Source organism: Acanthaster planci, linkage group LG05 (genome assembly GCF_054643075.1).
Source record: "Acanthaster planci isolate LZ-2023a linkage group LG05, COTS_SCS, whole genome shotgun sequence".
In the NCBI taxonomy this organism is placed as follows: domain Eukaryota; kingdom Metazoa; phylum Echinodermata; class Asteroidea; order Valvatida; family Acanthasteridae; genus Acanthaster; species Acanthaster planci.
In genome coordinates, this window is record NC_141781.1 from 8,767,633 (window position 1) to 8,785,583 (window position 17,951).

At 41.4% G+C, this 17,951-nt stretch overlaps 1 protein-coding gene across 2 annotated transcripts; it reads right to left on the reverse strand.

Moving 5' to 3' along the window:
• Window positions 1-333: 333 nt before the first annotated feature.
• Window positions 334-16,764, reverse strand: LOC110987312 (uncharacterized). Of its 2 annotated transcripts, XM_022249939.2 has the most exons (18): window positions 16,527-16,764; window positions 13,791-14,041; window positions 13,506-13,626; window positions 12,652-12,815; window positions 11,964-12,099; window positions 10,987-11,126; window positions 10,453-10,582; window positions 9,993-10,185; window positions 9,731-9,876; window positions 8,824-9,033; window positions 7,956-8,173; window positions 7,216-7,447; window positions 5,345-5,618; window positions 4,694-4,956; window positions 4,172-4,403; window positions 3,641-3,750; window positions 2,957-3,133; window positions 334-2,840 (listed from the first exon to the last, which is right to left on the reverse strand). In XM_022249939.2, the coding sequence occupies exons 2-18, from the start codon at window positions 13,976-13,978 to the stop codon at window positions 1,926-1,928; spliced, it is 3,849 nt and encodes a 1,282-aa protein (XP_022105631.2). In that variant the 5' UTR covers window positions 13,979-14,041; window positions 16,527-16,764; the 3' UTR covers window positions 334-1,925. The 2 variants fall into 2 exon arrangements, with proteins under 2 accessions (XP_022105631.2, XP_022105640.2); XM_022249948.2 differs by lacking the exon at window positions 16,527-16,764 and having other exon boundaries at window positions 13,791-14,376.
• Window positions 16,765-17,951: the final 1,187 nt, after the last annotated feature.

The following is a 17,951-nucleotide window of genomic DNA, read 5'->3' on the forward strand; positions in this document are numbered from 1 at the left end:
GATTGTCACGTTGGCCAAAGGACCAAAGTGTAGTAAGACTCTCCCAATCGTATCAGTTGTTGTCATTTGAGTTAACGTTACACGGTTTGCATGCGGGTGTCAATTAATCAAATTTTATAGCAACTGTCATATTAACGTAGATAAATTAAACAACCCTATATCCAGGGTTGACAAGGTCGACGTCATTTGCATAATGTACCTTGGACCTGATGATGATGAGGCATTTTCGCAGTCTAAATATCATATGAATGTGGTACTATCATATTTGATTTTTGAATGCATTATGTTTTCAGTAAACACAAAACAGCTAGTTCGAGGTGACTGTAGCTTAAGTATGACGAAACACAATTTCTATGTTAATAGGTCGGAGAGACACACTTGGCATGTTACACAGATATCAGACACTTTCCCTATGGTAGGCGTATTTCAACTTTACACAGTGCTTCATAGATAAAAGGGTTCAAGGCTTTACAACAAAGGTAAATACTGACGTCCAAATTATGTTTCTTCATTTTTTTTGCAGTTTTATACGGGGACTAGGTTTCTGTTTTGTTGATTGGTACTTCAAAAAGACCATGTCATATAAAGAACAGCTTCGACAGGTTTTCAGCTTTGGTGCAGAAACTTGTAGACGCCTGGAATGAACCAAATTTCAAAAGTCTTTTCAAAAAAAGACTAATCTGTTGTACCCCCCCCATGATTTGTTAAAGTATTAACGATAACTCGAAGAACTACACATTTTATTTTTTTAATATAGGGCCTAATTTAGGCTGTACATAGATTTTGAGCCGGCGACGTCGCTTCGTCTAAAACACACTAAATTCATAACTCTTGCTGAAAGTAAACTGTGAACATTACATTTGAGCACTTCTGTTCAAACATCTGAAAGATATAAAGTCTGAAGGTGTAAATAATAACACTATCAGAGAAATTCACTCTTAACTATCTTAATAAATGATTTCTATTAATATTGTATAGTGGGTGTACAGGTTCACAAACTTAAAGAGTTGTACATCTGTGTTCACTTGCTAAAACCTACTCTGACAAGCCTGGCCAAGTGTGCATGATCAACCACTTTTTTGCGACAACTGTTTGTATACACTGGTTCCTTGCACTAACAGCCCCTGACAAATTTATGCTATTTACAGGTAGCCATCGCTACTAAAAAAATAGAACTCGACGTGCTGTTGGGATGGACAGAGTCTATTTTGAGGTGTATAGAACGTCTGTTACAATCCAAATATTCAGCTTAATCAGGTGTTGTCATTAAGGATTCGAAATACCCTGAGAAGATTTTTATTATGGTATATCACAGGAAAATGGGCCTCTGTTCCGGAAAGTTTTCACCTGTCTTGACACCTCCTGTCATGCCTGGTCATTTATGGCATGCCGTAGCATTGTTGGACAGGGAAGGGTTACCGGTCGAAGTTTGGGTCTGTAGTGCATCTGCTGTTGTCCTGAACGCTGCCGTCGGGTGCAGTGTTTTCTACCTTGAACTTATCCTGAACCACTTGCTGCTGATCACCCGACCTAAAACCACTTGCTATGAAATCTGCACACCGAATAAGATTGTGGTCTTGCTAGTTCTTGTTTGGCTGATACCATAATTGACCACCCTGTTGCTATTCTTAATTAACGTGCTGCGCGATCAACGAATATTATATACCCAGCGTGATATACCCATTCTAATGATCGCTATTGTCTGCCACTGCTCATCTAAATTCTCCATAGGTGGATGTGTATCCTAGTACAGCGCCGTAGTTGTTTGCACACCGGGAACATGACATGAAAACTCTTTGGGAAGTGGGCTAGGCAGTGCCCTGCGCCGAGCCAAATTAGCAAACTCCACTCGGGGCAGTCCTGCGATTTTTTAAACAAGTTTTTGCAGTGTAACCTATGACAAAAGTGTCCTTGTACTTTCACGTCTAAAGTATCGCACACACGGATGATTTCTTTTTCTTCTTTGGGGGCGATTCTGGTTTTGCCCTCTCTTTGGGGGCAGAGGCGCTCCTATCCTGCTGAATAATCTCGGCATGCTTCGGCCCTGTCTCTGATTTCGGCCTTCCTGGGTCTTCCTTTGGCCTTTGAATTTTCTCTTTGTCTCCATCCTTTGGTGTCTGTGCGAGCTTTTCTTGATCATCTGCTCTCGGTGGTTTGTTCTCTTCAGCTAGTGGTGGGCTTGGACTCGTCTTTGTTTCCGTCTCTTTCACCTCCTGTGCCTTTTCGGGTAAGTCGGGTTCACTTTCCCGTTTGTCTCCATCCTTTGGTGTCTGTGCGAGCTTATCTTGATCATCTGCTGTCGGTGGTTTGTTCTCTTCAGCTAGTGGTGGGCTTGGACTCGTCTTTGCTTCCGTCTCTTTCACCTCCTGTGCCTTTTCGGGTAAGTCGGGTTCACTTTCCCGTTTGTCTCCATCCTTTGGTGTCTGTGCGAGCTTATCTTGATCATCTGCTCTCGGTGATTTGCTGTCCTTAGCTTGTGGGGGACTCGAACTCGTATCTAATTCCGTTTGTTTCACATCCTGTTCGTTTACAGGTTGTTTGGTTTCCTCTTGGGATGATGATACTCTCTGAACTACCGCGTCCTCCACGGTAGCATAGGCTTTGATCTTCTGCACCAGCTCGTCAAATTTGGCATCGCGGAACTCTGTCTGGGTAGACGGGGCAGTGCAGTCAATGTAGAGAAGCTGGGCAAAGGGCATGCTCATGGGGCCCTCTGGAGGCCACGTCATCTTTTGCATGAGGAGCGGGATGATTGGTTTAGCAAGAGCGTCAGAAAGACTCACTTCGCGGCGACAGTTGGCAGACAGCGCGTACTTTGGTGTCACACTGGAGACCACGACCTTTGAGAAGAAAAAAGTGAAATCACTCTGAGAAAAGTAATTAAATATATTTCTCCTCTTCCACATTTGAGGAAGAGCATTTTTACAGATCCTGTCTTTGACAAGTCAATACCCACCTTGGCATTTCTAATTCCCTTGTCTATTTTGGAGTAAAGTGGATCACCACCACCCATCTGCATTATATCCAACCAGCAGCTAAATCCCAGCGATGTCAGTCTAGAGTACAAGGCCTTTATCTCCGTCTGCTTGTCCCATTGGTATGAAATAAACACCTGAGGGATGATCTCGTCTCCCTGTTTAGGAAAGGATAACCACCCTGAAAAAATTGTCAAACTGCAGAGCAAAGAGAAACTTTCAAATACGTAACAACACAAATACGAGATAGAGTTGTCCGATGCACTGCCACTATTTTTGTAGCATTTCAATGGAAATTTGTCCTTTAGCAAGACGAGTTTTATAGTTATAAATACAGGTTATTACGGTAACTTCTCTCATAAGTCACCTACAACTGAATTTTAAGAAAAGTTGAAGGGTGTGAAGGACAGTGGTCCCATCAGCTGTATAAATATTTTTTTGATGGTCTTTTTGCCTATACCTCAGTGTAAGTTGCCATTCCATGTCACATATACAACACTTTCCATCATGCGGACGGTTCATTGGTTGCTGTTCAGTTTATCGGTTTCCTTGCGTTTCCAACTTCTATTCTTTCATCGTGAGGATAGAGTAAGGGGGACTATTTGTTACAAAGCCTCTGAGCAGCGCGCTCACCCTGCATGTCTCATTCTACTTTGCCTATGTACCTCTTCTGTTGATTTTTCTTCCTTTGCTGCGGCGCCAGTCGGCTTCTTCTCGTCTGCTTTCTTCACAACCTTTGGTAGATCATCAATCTGAGGTGCCCAGTTGCGGTACTCTGAAATGGCAATTCAATGTCCCTTGTGATTATCAGAACCTCCCCATCATTCTAAGTGTTACCATTATTCAGAAGAATTTTTTCAGTTGTTCATCGAAGGCAAAAACGTTATCCCCATAAGTACATGTTCTGTAAAAATCCATCAGAATCAATGGATGTGTTTGGTAATAACATAACTGTATAGATGGCGTGATCTTAGGGCTAAATTTGGTCAGTCGAACGTTTGAATATTTCCCGAGATTGTACAAGATTTGCAGTAATATTTCAGTCTCTAAATTGGAAACTCGTGGTATACTGAAACTAATGTGTGAAAATTTAGCGTTAGATTGTGATTTGAAATAGTTTGATCTGTTTTGTAAAGTAACATTTAAGATGACCAAATTGGTATTCTGAATGGAAGTAAACGTGAATGTCATTTTACCATCAGTAATCATCTCCTCGTCGGGAGCAACATGATAACTGATCTGTCCCAAGAGCTCGGCAAACTTGGCATCCTCCCAGAATTTGTCTCCTCTCACATATTCCTTGTCTGTGAAGAACTGAATGTACAGTAGCTGAGCGAACAGCATGCTCATGGAGCCGGCTGGAGGCCAGGCTATCTTCTCAATCAGAACGGGTATGATGGGCTTGTTCAGCAGGTTGGCCAGGTTCACCTGTTTACGGTAGAAAAACACATTTTATTCAAGAAGGCACCCCTGGATCTTAAATACACTCTGCAAAATGATGGCCATTTAGGTCCTAAATACTTGTGCAAACAGTGCAACATCTGGTCAAGAAGTGCATAATTATTAGAAGAGCTGTACAAAAAGTGAACAAGTGGTTTACTTAATTAAACGACAAACATCTGGAAACAAAGTACCGCCCAATGTTTCTCAAATGAGGCACTTCATATGCCCATATTGTGCCCAAGAACGAGCCTATCCAACAGAAGACGCGCTCATACCTCCTTGTTGCAATTCTCCGACTTTGAGTACTTCTCGGTGCACATGCACAACACCACCTTAGCTGCTCTCATGCCCTCGTTGATCTTAGCAAATAGACTATCTCCTCCTCCCATCTGACCAATGTCCAGCCAGCAGCTGAACCCAGCTTTCTCCAGATGCTCCCTGATGGCCTTAACCTCAGGCTGATGGTCCCACTGGTAGCTGATGAAGACCCGAGGAGGCTTCTCAGACATTTCAGGGGCGGCTTTCGGAACCTTCGAATCTGTTTTAAAGAGTGACATTCCCAATATTTTAAAGATTATTTATAGGTATTTTTAGGAATGATATTTGCGCTTTTGGTTTTGACGTGTACCCTGAGTACTACTCCACTGGAAAACTTTAAAAAAATTGCCAGCGTCTTTTGTTGTCGTTATCGAAAAAGAAAACCAGCCAAAGATTAAAACGTCAGATCCTGTCTGTAAATTAGAATTTTCGTCCTATCAAACTATTTTAATCGTCCCTATTTTGCTTTTATGATTTCCAAACCATTCCAGCATACCACTCTGAAACCCCTGGTGACGCAGCTGTACCGAGCAACCAACCTGTGAATGCTTCCAAAGTTGATGGTAAAATCTGATCACAAATGTTTCTGAAAGTAAAAGGTAACTCACCAGCAGCTTTCAAAGCTTCCTCCACGATGGTTGCTGCGTCATCTCTACCCATATCCTGCAGCGCCGTCAGCACGGCGTAGGTCGCCTCGCTGCTCTTATGGATTGTGTACCACTCTGCCAAGATAGCCATAGTCGGGTCCGGAGACAGTGCCCAATTACGGACATCCTCGCCGGTGAAGCCCAGACGGATGGCCAGGTAGCGCCAGTCATGCTCATGCTCGACATTCAGGAGTTTGGAGATATCACGGGACCACTTTGGAGCATTGGTGATAGTCTGAGAGATACAAGGTACAACTTCGAAAATGTCATGACTTCTGACTGGGATTAAACTTGTAGCACCCCCCTATTCTGTTCAATTAAATTTACTGGAATTTTTATTCACCCCTCATCCTGCTCTATACGCTTCAGTTGCTCTGTAAATTCTGGCAGCTATTGCATTATGCTGATGTTCTACTTCATTTTTGAGAAGCTCTAAAAAAGATGGCAAATGATCCAGATTGAACCCATATTAATACTTTCGTGTTCAACTTCTTTTATCCTAAATTAATTTAAATGAGAATAGTATATATTAGCACGTGACTCATCAATCGCCTAAAACTTTCAAAGTTCAGTAAAAAGTGATTATATATGTCCGTGTATAGGTCTTCAACGTAAGTCGTGATAACTTACCGGTACTAGTTACAGCTCGCTGTCACTTTTTTAGTTGCAATAATTAGCATGGTCTGTCTATTATTCACTCACAAGTATACAAAATATAATCGACAGCCTGTACCATCTTCAATCTGAAAGTTTATTTATCCTCCAATTAAGTTACGTTCACAAACTCGACATTTAAAGTTCATACTCAATTTGATAATCATCATGACATGACTTGCAATCAGGATGGGTTTTCAACCAGCGGTAATTAGTCATCGCAAGTTTACCTTGGTTGTTCCATGTATGTTTCAAGTTCTACTGATTCGTATAGGAGTCCTACCTGGAGTGCCTGAAGTTTGTTTGCTCTATATATGCCCCACAACTTTGCTCTTCATTTATGAGGTCTCTTTTCTGCACATTTTGTTAATACTTTTAGCTTACCTTCAATACTTTAAGTTATACAATTGCTGTTACTACATAGCCCCCATTGAAAATTCCTCGTTGTCCTTGTCTTTAGATGGATAGAATTAGGGACGTATTAGATAAGTCAGTCAAGAGAGAATTCAGTCTGGTCCTGCATTCTTCAGGACAGTTTATTTGGTTTTCAATTTGGCCTGGGGATGACAGCATTTCTAGTGCGCGGAGAATCCTTTAATGGTATTTTCAATGGCAGTGATTCTTTGGAGGAGTCTGGTCTGGTTAGAGAGAATGCTATACAGTTTGTCCTGGAGATCGAGGAAGGCCGTGTGCACGAACTTCTCGAAGGGACTTAGTTCATTAGGTCCTCGCAGAGCATGCAAGCTGTCCAATTCACCTCGACAAAGCATCTCCTGTTTACTGCTCCTGTCTTGGTTTGGCAAAACTGTTGACTGGAAGCATGCATTTTGGGGTTAACCTGAGGTCTAGCTGTGTGCATGACATTGGAACTCCATTTAAGCGATGGCTTGAAGTGAGGTTATGTGAAATATTTGATGCAATGAGAGTGTTCTGGACCTCTTTTGTTCAAGTTTGACTAAATGTCTTCAACATACTATACCAAAAACGCATAAAAAGACTACCGAGGCAGAGGGGTTTGCCATTGTTTCATGGTGTAAAGCTTCACGAGCAGCATGAGTCAAACTCCAACTACATGCCATCCACAGTTTGAGCTAGAGGGTATAATTTCTCCCGATATTCACTTCAAGCGCAAAAAGTGACATGGTGAGGGTGAACCAACCATGTCTGTTTATACGTACCTTATGGTCGATTTCGTCCACCTTGACGATAGTTTCGTCCACCACTTCCTCAAGCTCGTCAAGTCGTTCACCTTGCTCTGCCACCTCATTCTTGACATTTTCAATCTCTTGGCCCTGTTCAGTAACCGTCTTGTCCAGCCGGTCGACGTTCTGCTCTGTCTCAGTCACTCGATTGTCCAGGTCTTGCACATCTTCCTTCACGTCTTCCACGTCATCTGCCAGTGCTTCCAAGCTGCGGTTAAAATGAATTGGGTCTTTATTTGCGATTTGTTGTTGCAGCACGGAAGTACAATTGTCAGAAAGGAGGGTTGCCATGTCCTTCGTCTCCTTCGTCATAAACGAGATCATAAACGAGTTCCAATTATTCTATCGTCCTATTTAATGCCAATCTGTTTTTAACTGTATCCCCTTTGTGTATTACACCTTTCCATTTTTTGCGGAACATGACTTGGAGTGGTCGTGCATGTAATTCATGCACATTTTGTTCCATACCGACTGTGAATGTTTCAAAATCTCACGCCTTCAGACTCGGTTACAATTTTGCAAGATCTCAGAGGCACGCCCCTGGGGACAACAGGTCACTAAAAAAATTAGTTTGATCGGAACGTCGACGCCAAGTACTCCATCTCACAAAACATGCTTTTGACATGCTTGTTCGGCTTTTAAAATGTGTGCTCTGGTACCATTTCAACCATTTTAAACCTTCAATAGTTTCCATCCTTGTACCTAAATTATCTCACCTGCGTCCTTCCATGAAATCAATCAGGGACTGCACCAAATCAGGCACGCCCATCGCCTGGCTCTTCAGTAACGGCTCAATATCGGCCCTGTACTTCTTCAAGACCTCCACGTACTTGCGACCGATTCGCTTTATTTCCATCAAGATGGTACTGATCCACGTATCCTCACTGCTCTTCAACTTATCGATGAGTATTTTCATGCAGCGGTTAGCTTGTTCCTACATGAACACATCAAAAATGATCGATGTTTTTACATTGAAGTGATGTTTCTTGTTTTCTTTTGTTCCTTTTCCTTTTAGCCATTTTGTGACTTTGGACGATGAGTACACTTCCGCGGTGCTGTGGCAGCAAATGTTCTAGCCATGAAGTTGTAGTTGGCCCAAAGTTGAGTCCATCACAAGTCCTGATTGTTCAAATGAGCCATGCAAAAAATCCTTTGTCAATGTTTAACTTCTGTTGCTTGACATCAGATCTGTGAGTTGACCCTTGGTCATGGTGATGGCCTGGACTACAAAACTGTCAAGTTACAGTGGTAAGAGTCAACCCTGTTATTTATTAACGACTAATAATAGCACATCTGCAGAGCAAAGTGTTTCACGATTGGACTGCTATCGTTCCACAGCCTTGTGTAAGTCAAAGATGGAGTGCTGGATATATCGCTCGTCGTTCTCATCATTTGGCAAAATTCGGCATTTCCTGGTGCGAACCGATGTCTATAGTAGGATAGGCACAATCCCTGTGAATGTCAAGTATCAGTGTGAAGTGTGCGTTGTAGGTTTCAGATTCGTTTTCTGTAACTAACCTGAGTTAAAATGCAAATCTGTAAGCACTTGCAGGTGTGCTATGCAATAACATGCCTATCACTCACCTCATTTATCTGTCCAACACTGGCAACAACCTTAGCTATTGAGTGGATGGTGTATGGCGTTTGCTTGGCTATCCTCATCAGTTTGTCGATCTTGTCCACAAATAAATCCGGGAACTTAACTGATATGTTTCCCAAGACCAAGACCACTTGATGACAGAGTTGGCCATTTGTGACGTCATCCATCATCAGGTCTACATGGGGCACGAGTATCTGAGAAGAGATTGAAAATTACTTTGGCATGGCTTAATTTTGTTTTTAAATTGTTCTGTTAAGAATAAAATCCAGTTATTTGTATGTGGAGTATTTATCAGTATATACCATATGGCTGCTTTGGGAGGGGGATGTGGCCAAGTGGTTAAAAGTCCTTGTTTTCCAATCATAGGGTTAGAGGTTTGAGTCCAGCGGCTGCTGGCAGTATGTTGTGGCCCTTTGCAAGCCACCTCACCCCTGCTTGCCTCTGTACACCTAGGAGTATAATTGGGAAGCAATCTGCTATGGACCGGCAATGCCATCAAGGGGGAATAGAAATAATTATTCTCAGTCGTTTCATGCCAAGGAAACCGGAAATAAGCACCGGCCTGACGAGCCAAATTGGCTCTGACCAGAATTGCTGGCTACTTGTTCCGTTAAACATCAAGAGGTTCCATCTTCAATACATTTTCTGTGCATTTTGCAGAAGCATTGTTTTGTCAAGTCTAACGAATTAAGCGTCGACATCCATTCAGACTGAACAACAAATAAAGTAAGTGAGAGGGAAAACAAGCTTGTCAATGAAAGGCTTTGGTCATCGTACATTTCTCTATTACACTCAAGAATTGACTTCACTCTGACTGACTTTTCTCCACCTGCACCACATCTTCAATGGCTAAGATTTCCTTTTGTTACAAGTGAAAGTTAGCAGCATTACCTTAGCATTATCCTTTGCAACATCGTCCCAAAGCATGTAGATGTAGGTTTTGTTTGTTTGATTCATGTCCTCTATCGCCTCTGACAACTGGTCAAACCTACTCAGGATCTTCTCTGGGCTAACTCCATACAACGGTTTCAGACACACTAGGGAGAGAAAAAAGATAAGTTCAGTGAACACACGATGTGAAGGAGTTTTCTCGACAAGATGTATCTTTGGTCCCAAAATTAACGACGAAGGACAGGGCTTTGACACAACTTACTGCCAAGCATATCACTTTTTCCCGCGAGGAAGACATCCATGACGTCGTCAGCACAAGGGGCTAGGAGATCAACTTGCTGATAGAAGCTTGTGATGCAGCTCGAAGCGATGGTAACCAGGTGTTCGGTGTCAGTTTTGAGGAGCTTGATCACTCCAGGAACAAAGTCTTTAATAAGTCGCTGGTTGCCGCAGTGCTATAACGTGAGTGAGCAAGGGTTAGTTAAGGCCGAGTTTTAGGTTTTGGTCTGAACGAAAAGGGGCAACTTGTGTTCCCATGTGTCTGAGTCAACCGCTTATTGCTAGCTAGTTACACAAAATGATGTTTCAAGTCCGTCTTGCACGGGATGTCTCATATCTACTATCCAGATAAATAATTGTCATCTTTGAAAATCATAGTGAAAGGAGTTAAATTTGGATAATCAACGAGAAGAGTAGAGTTTGAAGGTTATTGTCAAATTTACCTTGGAAACAAATTGAGTGCATATGTTTTGCACTACCAGTCCATATCCTGAACACGGTTGACCATCCAGCTCTTGTGTCAGTAAATACTGAAAAATCTTACTGACCTCTTTTGCATATTTGGATGGTGACCTACGGATGATAGAGGTAAAATTGTAACCATCAATTTTGCTAAGTACCGTGGATAGACTTTCATAGCCTCGGACATTAGTTCAAGATTCAATTCATAAATGCACAAATGTAGTTATTGCTTTTGAACAGTAACAAAAGTGTTGCGTTTGTAAGAGTCATTTTACATGTATCATGTTAAAAGTTTTTAACATGTCAACTGTTTTCAGAGGTTAACCGCTGGGGAGATGTCTGGTATTATTTTGAAGGATGTGACATAGTCACTTTTCCATCAAGAGAAAAGTATTCCTTCATAATTTTGTCTTGTGAATTTAATGATTTTTTTTCTAAATAAATGCATCAAGTAGACGTAATGACTGCTTTGTGGATTATTTTCGCCCTTATATACGGAGGTCACGAGAACGTACCCAGCTCCAGAGAGGGAATTTGACAAAGTCTCACTGATGAAGTTCGTCTTGTCATCTGATATACTCTCCAGGTCCACATCGCCTGATGTCATCCACTCGTACATCGCTGTGTACATTTCTGGAAGGATCTTTTCACTTCCCTACAAAGGGAAGATACTTTCTGTGTAACTCTTGCTTTTTTCCTCAGTAACTCATAATTGACTTGGTGTATGAACGCTCAGGTGCCCAGGAAGATAAATTGAAACACTTGGGAAACTTCTCTTTATATAATTTCGAACTAGTGACTTATCATCAGTCATCTTCCACTATGCTCGTATGTGTGACACATTAATGCAGGGTATCTTTTTCGGGAAATGCAAAATTAAAGTGCACCGCCTGACGATACTGCACTCGTCTCCGACACGTGCAACATTGTCACAGCTCCTGCACTGTCTTGTATCCTCGGAAAAGCCATACAATATTATTATCATGAGTCATATTGGGCTGATGCAAGTAAACATTAAGTTGGACTGTGTGATTTGATACTTTCGTCTATCCTCCTGATTAAGAATCTCAATTTATGACTAAATTCAATGTTCAAAGTACAGAAATATTTCAATATGCCTGGTGACCGGGCTGTTCACTGTTTAACAACTGTGAGTTTCCACACTCTTGATCGACCGGGAACCAACGAAATCCGGGTACTTTTCTGATATAATACTCCAGTCGTCTGCATTCCTAATTCCTTCAATTACTGCATAATATGCTAATTTATTTCACCGAGCGGATGAATGATTTTGTTGGCAATTCTATGCTAGTGAATGGAAATACAATCCCAGTTACAGTTGCATGCTCTCCGGCGTTGAAGATCGATCATTATATCACGACCATTATTGCTTATTGTTAACAGAAAAATTAGATGCCCCAAGAAGATATAAATGAGCCATATTTCCCGGAGAGTAAAGAAAACAGCCAGCATAGGAAAATGTCACTCCTACCTCCCAGCTAATTTTGTGCCATGAGTCTGATACGAAGGCATATCCAGCAACAATTTGTAGCTCATTGGGCGACTTGAACAGTACCGCAAGAACTTCAATGATGCATTTGCTTACTTTCTTCAAAATCTTGTCTCGGCTGTGAGGAAACAAAAAAGGCCAAGAAACTCATTGCTTTGGGACTGAGTGCATTAGTAGGACGATATGCACGTCAGGATGAAAATAAATTTGTTATTGGAAGGAAATATATATGCGCATGTGTCTTTTATATAAATTGTGGCATAAGATAGGAAAGTGATATTGCTTGTAAGCTTCGTGTATATACATGAAACTAATACGTGTAAACTAGAATATGATTCATGAGTTAATTCCCCCTCCCTTTACTGTATGTAGTTCAGGTTTCGAAAGTTACTCCCCGGTTCTGTAATACGACAGAAAAAAACTTGCACATAGTCTCAAAATCGCCTTAAAAGTGGAAACCCAGTCATTTTGTAACTTATTTCCTCATATCACCTCTCGTAGTTTAGTGACTGCTGCATTTGAGAGTTTGCAGAAACAAAAGGTCCTACTTCCATATTGGTCTTGGACATTAGGCCCTATTGATGAATTCTTTTCCCCTGTAGATTTGAGATGAGATATATCTATTAGTGGTCTAATGTCTTAGACTCTTCTGTGATGCTACGATACTCACTCAAAGCCCTCCAACATGGCTTCAATGCATTTAGCCAAAGCCCCGCCCATCTCTGTATCACTTGGCGCACGATCGTCCCCCCACCATTCATCCCTCTTGTTCCTCACCAGTGCCACGGGAACCTCGAAGGTTTTGATCAACTTCTCTGCTGGAGCGACGTGTTGCTGGGGGAGGAGAACATAGCCGATGTTAAAACTTTAAAGGGTATATTCGGTGATCGACAGGTTACAATAATATCAACTGCACATGGTTTGCGTTATGCACAGGCCTCTATAAGAAAATTCGATTCGTGTTTTTCACTGCTCCTTTAAAAGATCCAGCTTTGTAATGAACTGAAACCTTGCTCTTTGTGAACAGTTTGCAATGAATGGCCAGAACGCACTACTTTGCCAAAAAGCTTATTTGAGAGCTTCTTGAGAGGCACTGGCACATAATATGATTGGGTAATAATAATATGTTAGAATGTGAATCATGTACATCCGCAATACTCTCGGAGTAAGAGGATCAAAGTCCTCGGTGGTTGGTTATTGAATCCCCCACTGTATCATGAACATCGCCCACTTGGTGTCAACCAAGTCAGAAAGTCAGCAAAGGCAAAGTCAGCCGCACAATTCCTCGTCCCCAATGTAAGCAGGTAATTGTTCTACTTCACGTGCCACAATGTTTCGACAAAATCTTGCCTCACAACTAAATAACAGAATTTAAGACGTATTAACCAAGGTATACCGTTCGTTGAACTTTATCCCTATCGCAAGTTAACTTGGGGAAAGTAAAGATAAAATGAGGGGCTCATATTCTTTTGTTTCATATATTTTTTTTTATCTAAAGTGACTCTTATTCTAATGTAAAAGTACCTTCCAGTTTATAATATGCTTCTCCTTAAACATATCTGCTGCAAGTTCGTAGTACTTAGTCGCTCTTTTCTCCAGACATGTCTGACACAAATCCAGCATGTGTTTCTCATAATGATTTTTCCTGTAGGACAGAATTTGAGAAAAAAATTGAGAAATCGGTCGAAAAGAGCTGGTATGCCGAATCAAGGAGGGTGTTCGTCAATATGGCATAAATTATTATTAACACAATTAATAGGATTTTTTTATTTTTCCAGCCTGAACTAAATGAAATTAACTTCTACTTACTTGGATTTAACTTCCTCAAACACTTTGTTCGCCACAGCATCTTTCAGGTCACCTGACCTTTCTTTTACTTCCTCGTCGTCCCGTATCGCCGGAAGAACCAGAGGCATGTAGGAATCAACAGCCGTCGGGTCTTTCTTGATCAACTCCGCTACTTCTTTGGTGCTTGGCATTTTGGCGAAATCGTTCATTCAATGAGTATTTTTCCGAATCCACACTCACAAGCGGTGGTTTGGGTGGCTCACTGTTCAAGTCTTGTCCCCCATATCATGAAATGAGAATTTAATGAAAGTGAATATTGAAGATTTTGCCTCGCTCTCAGAGATCGCCTGACGCCAAACTATCCAAATGAATGTGGTATTGAATAAGATCGCAGAACTGTATTGCTCAACTTTTGTTGCAGCGGTCTGCATGACCCACGCAGCAAGTGTCCTGGCCTTGCATGTTGACTTCAACACAGTGATTATGAAGTGTTTCACTGCGCTTTATCAAACATCACGTTCCAGGAAACTGCGTAGGCGGCGAGGATTCATTCACCACAAATTCATAGTGAGGGCGCGTGACAAGTTTAACCTTGTGCCTTTCGAAACCCACTCCGACCTTTGGCAGTACCCTTGTACCGAGTGCTTATTGTGACCACGGACGTGTTTTTTTTATATACGTCCGTGATTGTGTCTAACAGTCCTATATTTGCCTACCTGTTTGCGGATTAGACTATGACTGGCTGTATACAAAAAGAAAAAACAATCAAACAACCCCCCCCCCCAAAAAAGAGGAGTGTTTTTAAAAACATGCAGCTAACGATTTAAGATTATTAAAAACAAAAACACTTCTTCAGAAACTGAATATTTATGCCTTAAAGGTAAGGGGTAAATACACGTTTTGAGGTAAAATCTGACATTAACAAAGAGTGGGATTCCTGCACACCTCGGCCGCTCATTTGAATAGCAGGAAACGAGAGAGCGGTGTACGCATGACAATGGGATCTCTCGACATCTGTGGAATACCAGGGTAGCGAGAACTCGCCGGATACGTGAACTGAGATCACGGTCATAAGTTACCATGAAGCTCTAGGACGCATGTACACTGTACATGCTTAGCAAAAGGTCCGTAAAATGACATCAGCGGAGAGGTACAGTCCGCTGATGGATGAATGGGACTTAAAGGACCCAGCATGCATGTACATGTGTATCATATTCTATCCTGAAAATTTCTCAACGTTTTCATAGCCCTATACCTCGTTGTTTCTCGTGGTGAGGGACTTGGATGTGCTGGCAACATGTTTCTCCCTGCATTTACAAGTATTTGTGACACAGCTTGTATATAAGGTTGAATATGTAGTAGTTGTTTCCTGGTGAAATTCCCGCGAGCTTTGGCTTGGGAGGTTCAAGGAATTGTCTTATATTAACTATCGAAACAAAACACTGTTGGCCATTTGATTCTTCCTCGAGAGCTGAAACTGCTGTCTTTCTTCCTGTTGTTGTTTTCATAGTCTGAGCTTTTATTTTCGTTGTCACTTCCGAAACGAAAGCAAGTTCGGTGCCTCCATCCTTGACCCTTTAAATGCAGGACACCTGCATCAAGGCACGGAGTATTTCAATGCTGTTTATATTATGTTCGGGGGCATTGCTTATAAAGTGATTCGGTGGCGTGTTCTCATCTTTGGACGAGAGTGTACAAGAGCAGGTGTCCAACAGAAAAAAACACAATGTTGCTTGTCGACTCCTTTCATGTTTACCTTGCGTTCTCACTGAAGAATTACACTACTGTCTGGGCGGATCGTGTGGAAGGTTATAATGCATCTTCACAGTACTTCCTGGTAACGGTGGAAATAGAGTTCCTTTCTCTTTCTGTCTACTTCCTCCTTTGTTATATGTTCACTGGTTGATTGATGTCAAGCAGGAAAAATAATGTATTCGTGTCCTTCGTAGGTTCTGTTTTATACTTTCACTTTAGTGACCTGGGAAACCTTTCAGGTTTTTGTCGCTGTACGCTGGTAAGCGATGTTCATTGTCTTAGTCGGGCAGTCTTTACATAGCTTAAAATGCATGGGCATAAATCCCAAGGGGGTACACAAAATTTCCCTATTGGTGATGACCACCCTTCCCCAGACACACACACTTTTTCGTTGTGAAATAATAAGACGGATTTTGTAGAATTTTTCGGGCTTTCCAACAACCAAAATGTATTCAATATTTAGCACTTAACAAGGAGGAACGACTTAAAAGAAACCTCAACACGCTGTTTTGAAGTAAGTTTTTCAGAATTGTAATACATATTGAAGATGTAACTCTGTATCATGAACAGCTATCAGCTCCCCCTTCCCCTGCTTTAAACTTGCCATGGACGGGAAGTCATGCTTCCCCAATCGCCCATTTCCCGGCACAAATTTACACCATTAAAATTCCACTTTTTAAATGGTGAGGACCCATCTGTTCATTGTAATTGATCTTATGGTGGTTTAATAATTTGTTTTAATGTCATCCGTTGACCTCTCGTGTCTAAATTTACCTTTCATGCACTTTTGTTATATTGGCTCATACCACAAGCAGAGCTGTCAAGTAACGCAGAAAATGTGTGAATTTCCTACATTTTCTTTACATATTAATGTTAATGTATTTGTTTATTCAAGAGGCACACACTGCGCCACATCAAGTGGATGCGTTACACGCAACGTCAAATAAAACCACATTAACCAAGTGCAAGGTTGAGTGTACAAAAAATCAATTTGAAACTCACCAGTTACAAAATCACATCAGCTTGAAAATTATGATGACTTAGCTGTACGTTCGTCATTCAGATGTTACGAAATACGATGGCAAAATGTTAAATTTCTGGTGGGCAAATCTAGACTGATGTTCGGTGAATGATGGCTGACCACTATGGCCTTTATCAGTGCATGGCTTCACACACACACACTGCGCTTCCCGTGTTGGCCCTCATCGTTCGTGTCAATATTAAGTTGTTTGCATGCGGACCTCCATTGATCAAGTGCCATAGCAACTGTAATACAAAGGCGGAACAACAGTTCTATATCTGGGGTGGACAAGGTCAACATCATTGCATAATTTACCTTGGACTTGACGACGGTGAGGTTTCTTTACCTTTCAATGATACACTGGACAATAAGGTCTTCTAATTTTCGATTTTTTGTTGTTTCCACTGAACACAAAAGACGGAATGCAATGCAATTGCGATGTAAAAAAAGGAATGCAATTTATTCATTGGAAGTCTTAAAAATTCGTCAAAATCCGCTTTAATTTTTCGCTCACCCCAAAACGTGGGGGAGATATACCAATACCCTTTATGCCCCGGATTTACGTCCATGCAAAAACATAATTTAGGGTAGATATCGGTGACATCCTTTTGACTGCAAATTAAGTGATGGGCAGCGAGTGGCATACGTTGCATAACATAGTCCAGGGGTCATGCCCTGTACACTTTAAATATGTCAGTGTGAGACAGTGTTGGTTCAATGAGAAATGAGTCTGGAAAGTCCCACTGCTACAAATGCTGACATGCCAACATGCTGATGAAATCATTCCCTAGCGCGGTTTTATAGGGGAAACTTCAGCTCTTTTCTTGTGATTCATGTTAGTGCTCCATAGAGAGTAGGCGAAATTTAGTGCCGATTTTTTTTCTAATTCTGTTTACACATAGAAACTTTGAAGTGTCTGGAATCGCCATTTACGTGCAAACAAAATTCACGGAGTCGTTCTTCAAATCCACCCCTCCGATATTTATTACGATAGCATTCACCAAAATACAAAAAACTTCACAATATTTATTTGATCATTCACACAGAAACAGTAAAAAACACTTTCGTTTACATAACTCTCTTTGAAAGTAAATATTAAACAATACCTGGCAACCGTTTTTTTCTGTTTCGAACAATTATTATTGTAGCAATTTCAAGTCCAGAGGTTTAGGGGGCCTAAATGATATTTTTATGCAGGGAGAAGGCGACCCCATGACGTCAGTGATACAGCGAGTAGTGGGTGTAACCAAGACACAAAATTAAAATCTAGTAATTTGCACTTGAACATACTTACATGGGCGGAAATCTCTCCTCCATCGTGGGGGGGCATCCATTTACACTTTTTTGTGCACACCGTGTTTATTATCTTATTACATTTATAAAAACTCAAAAGGGGAAATCCTCGA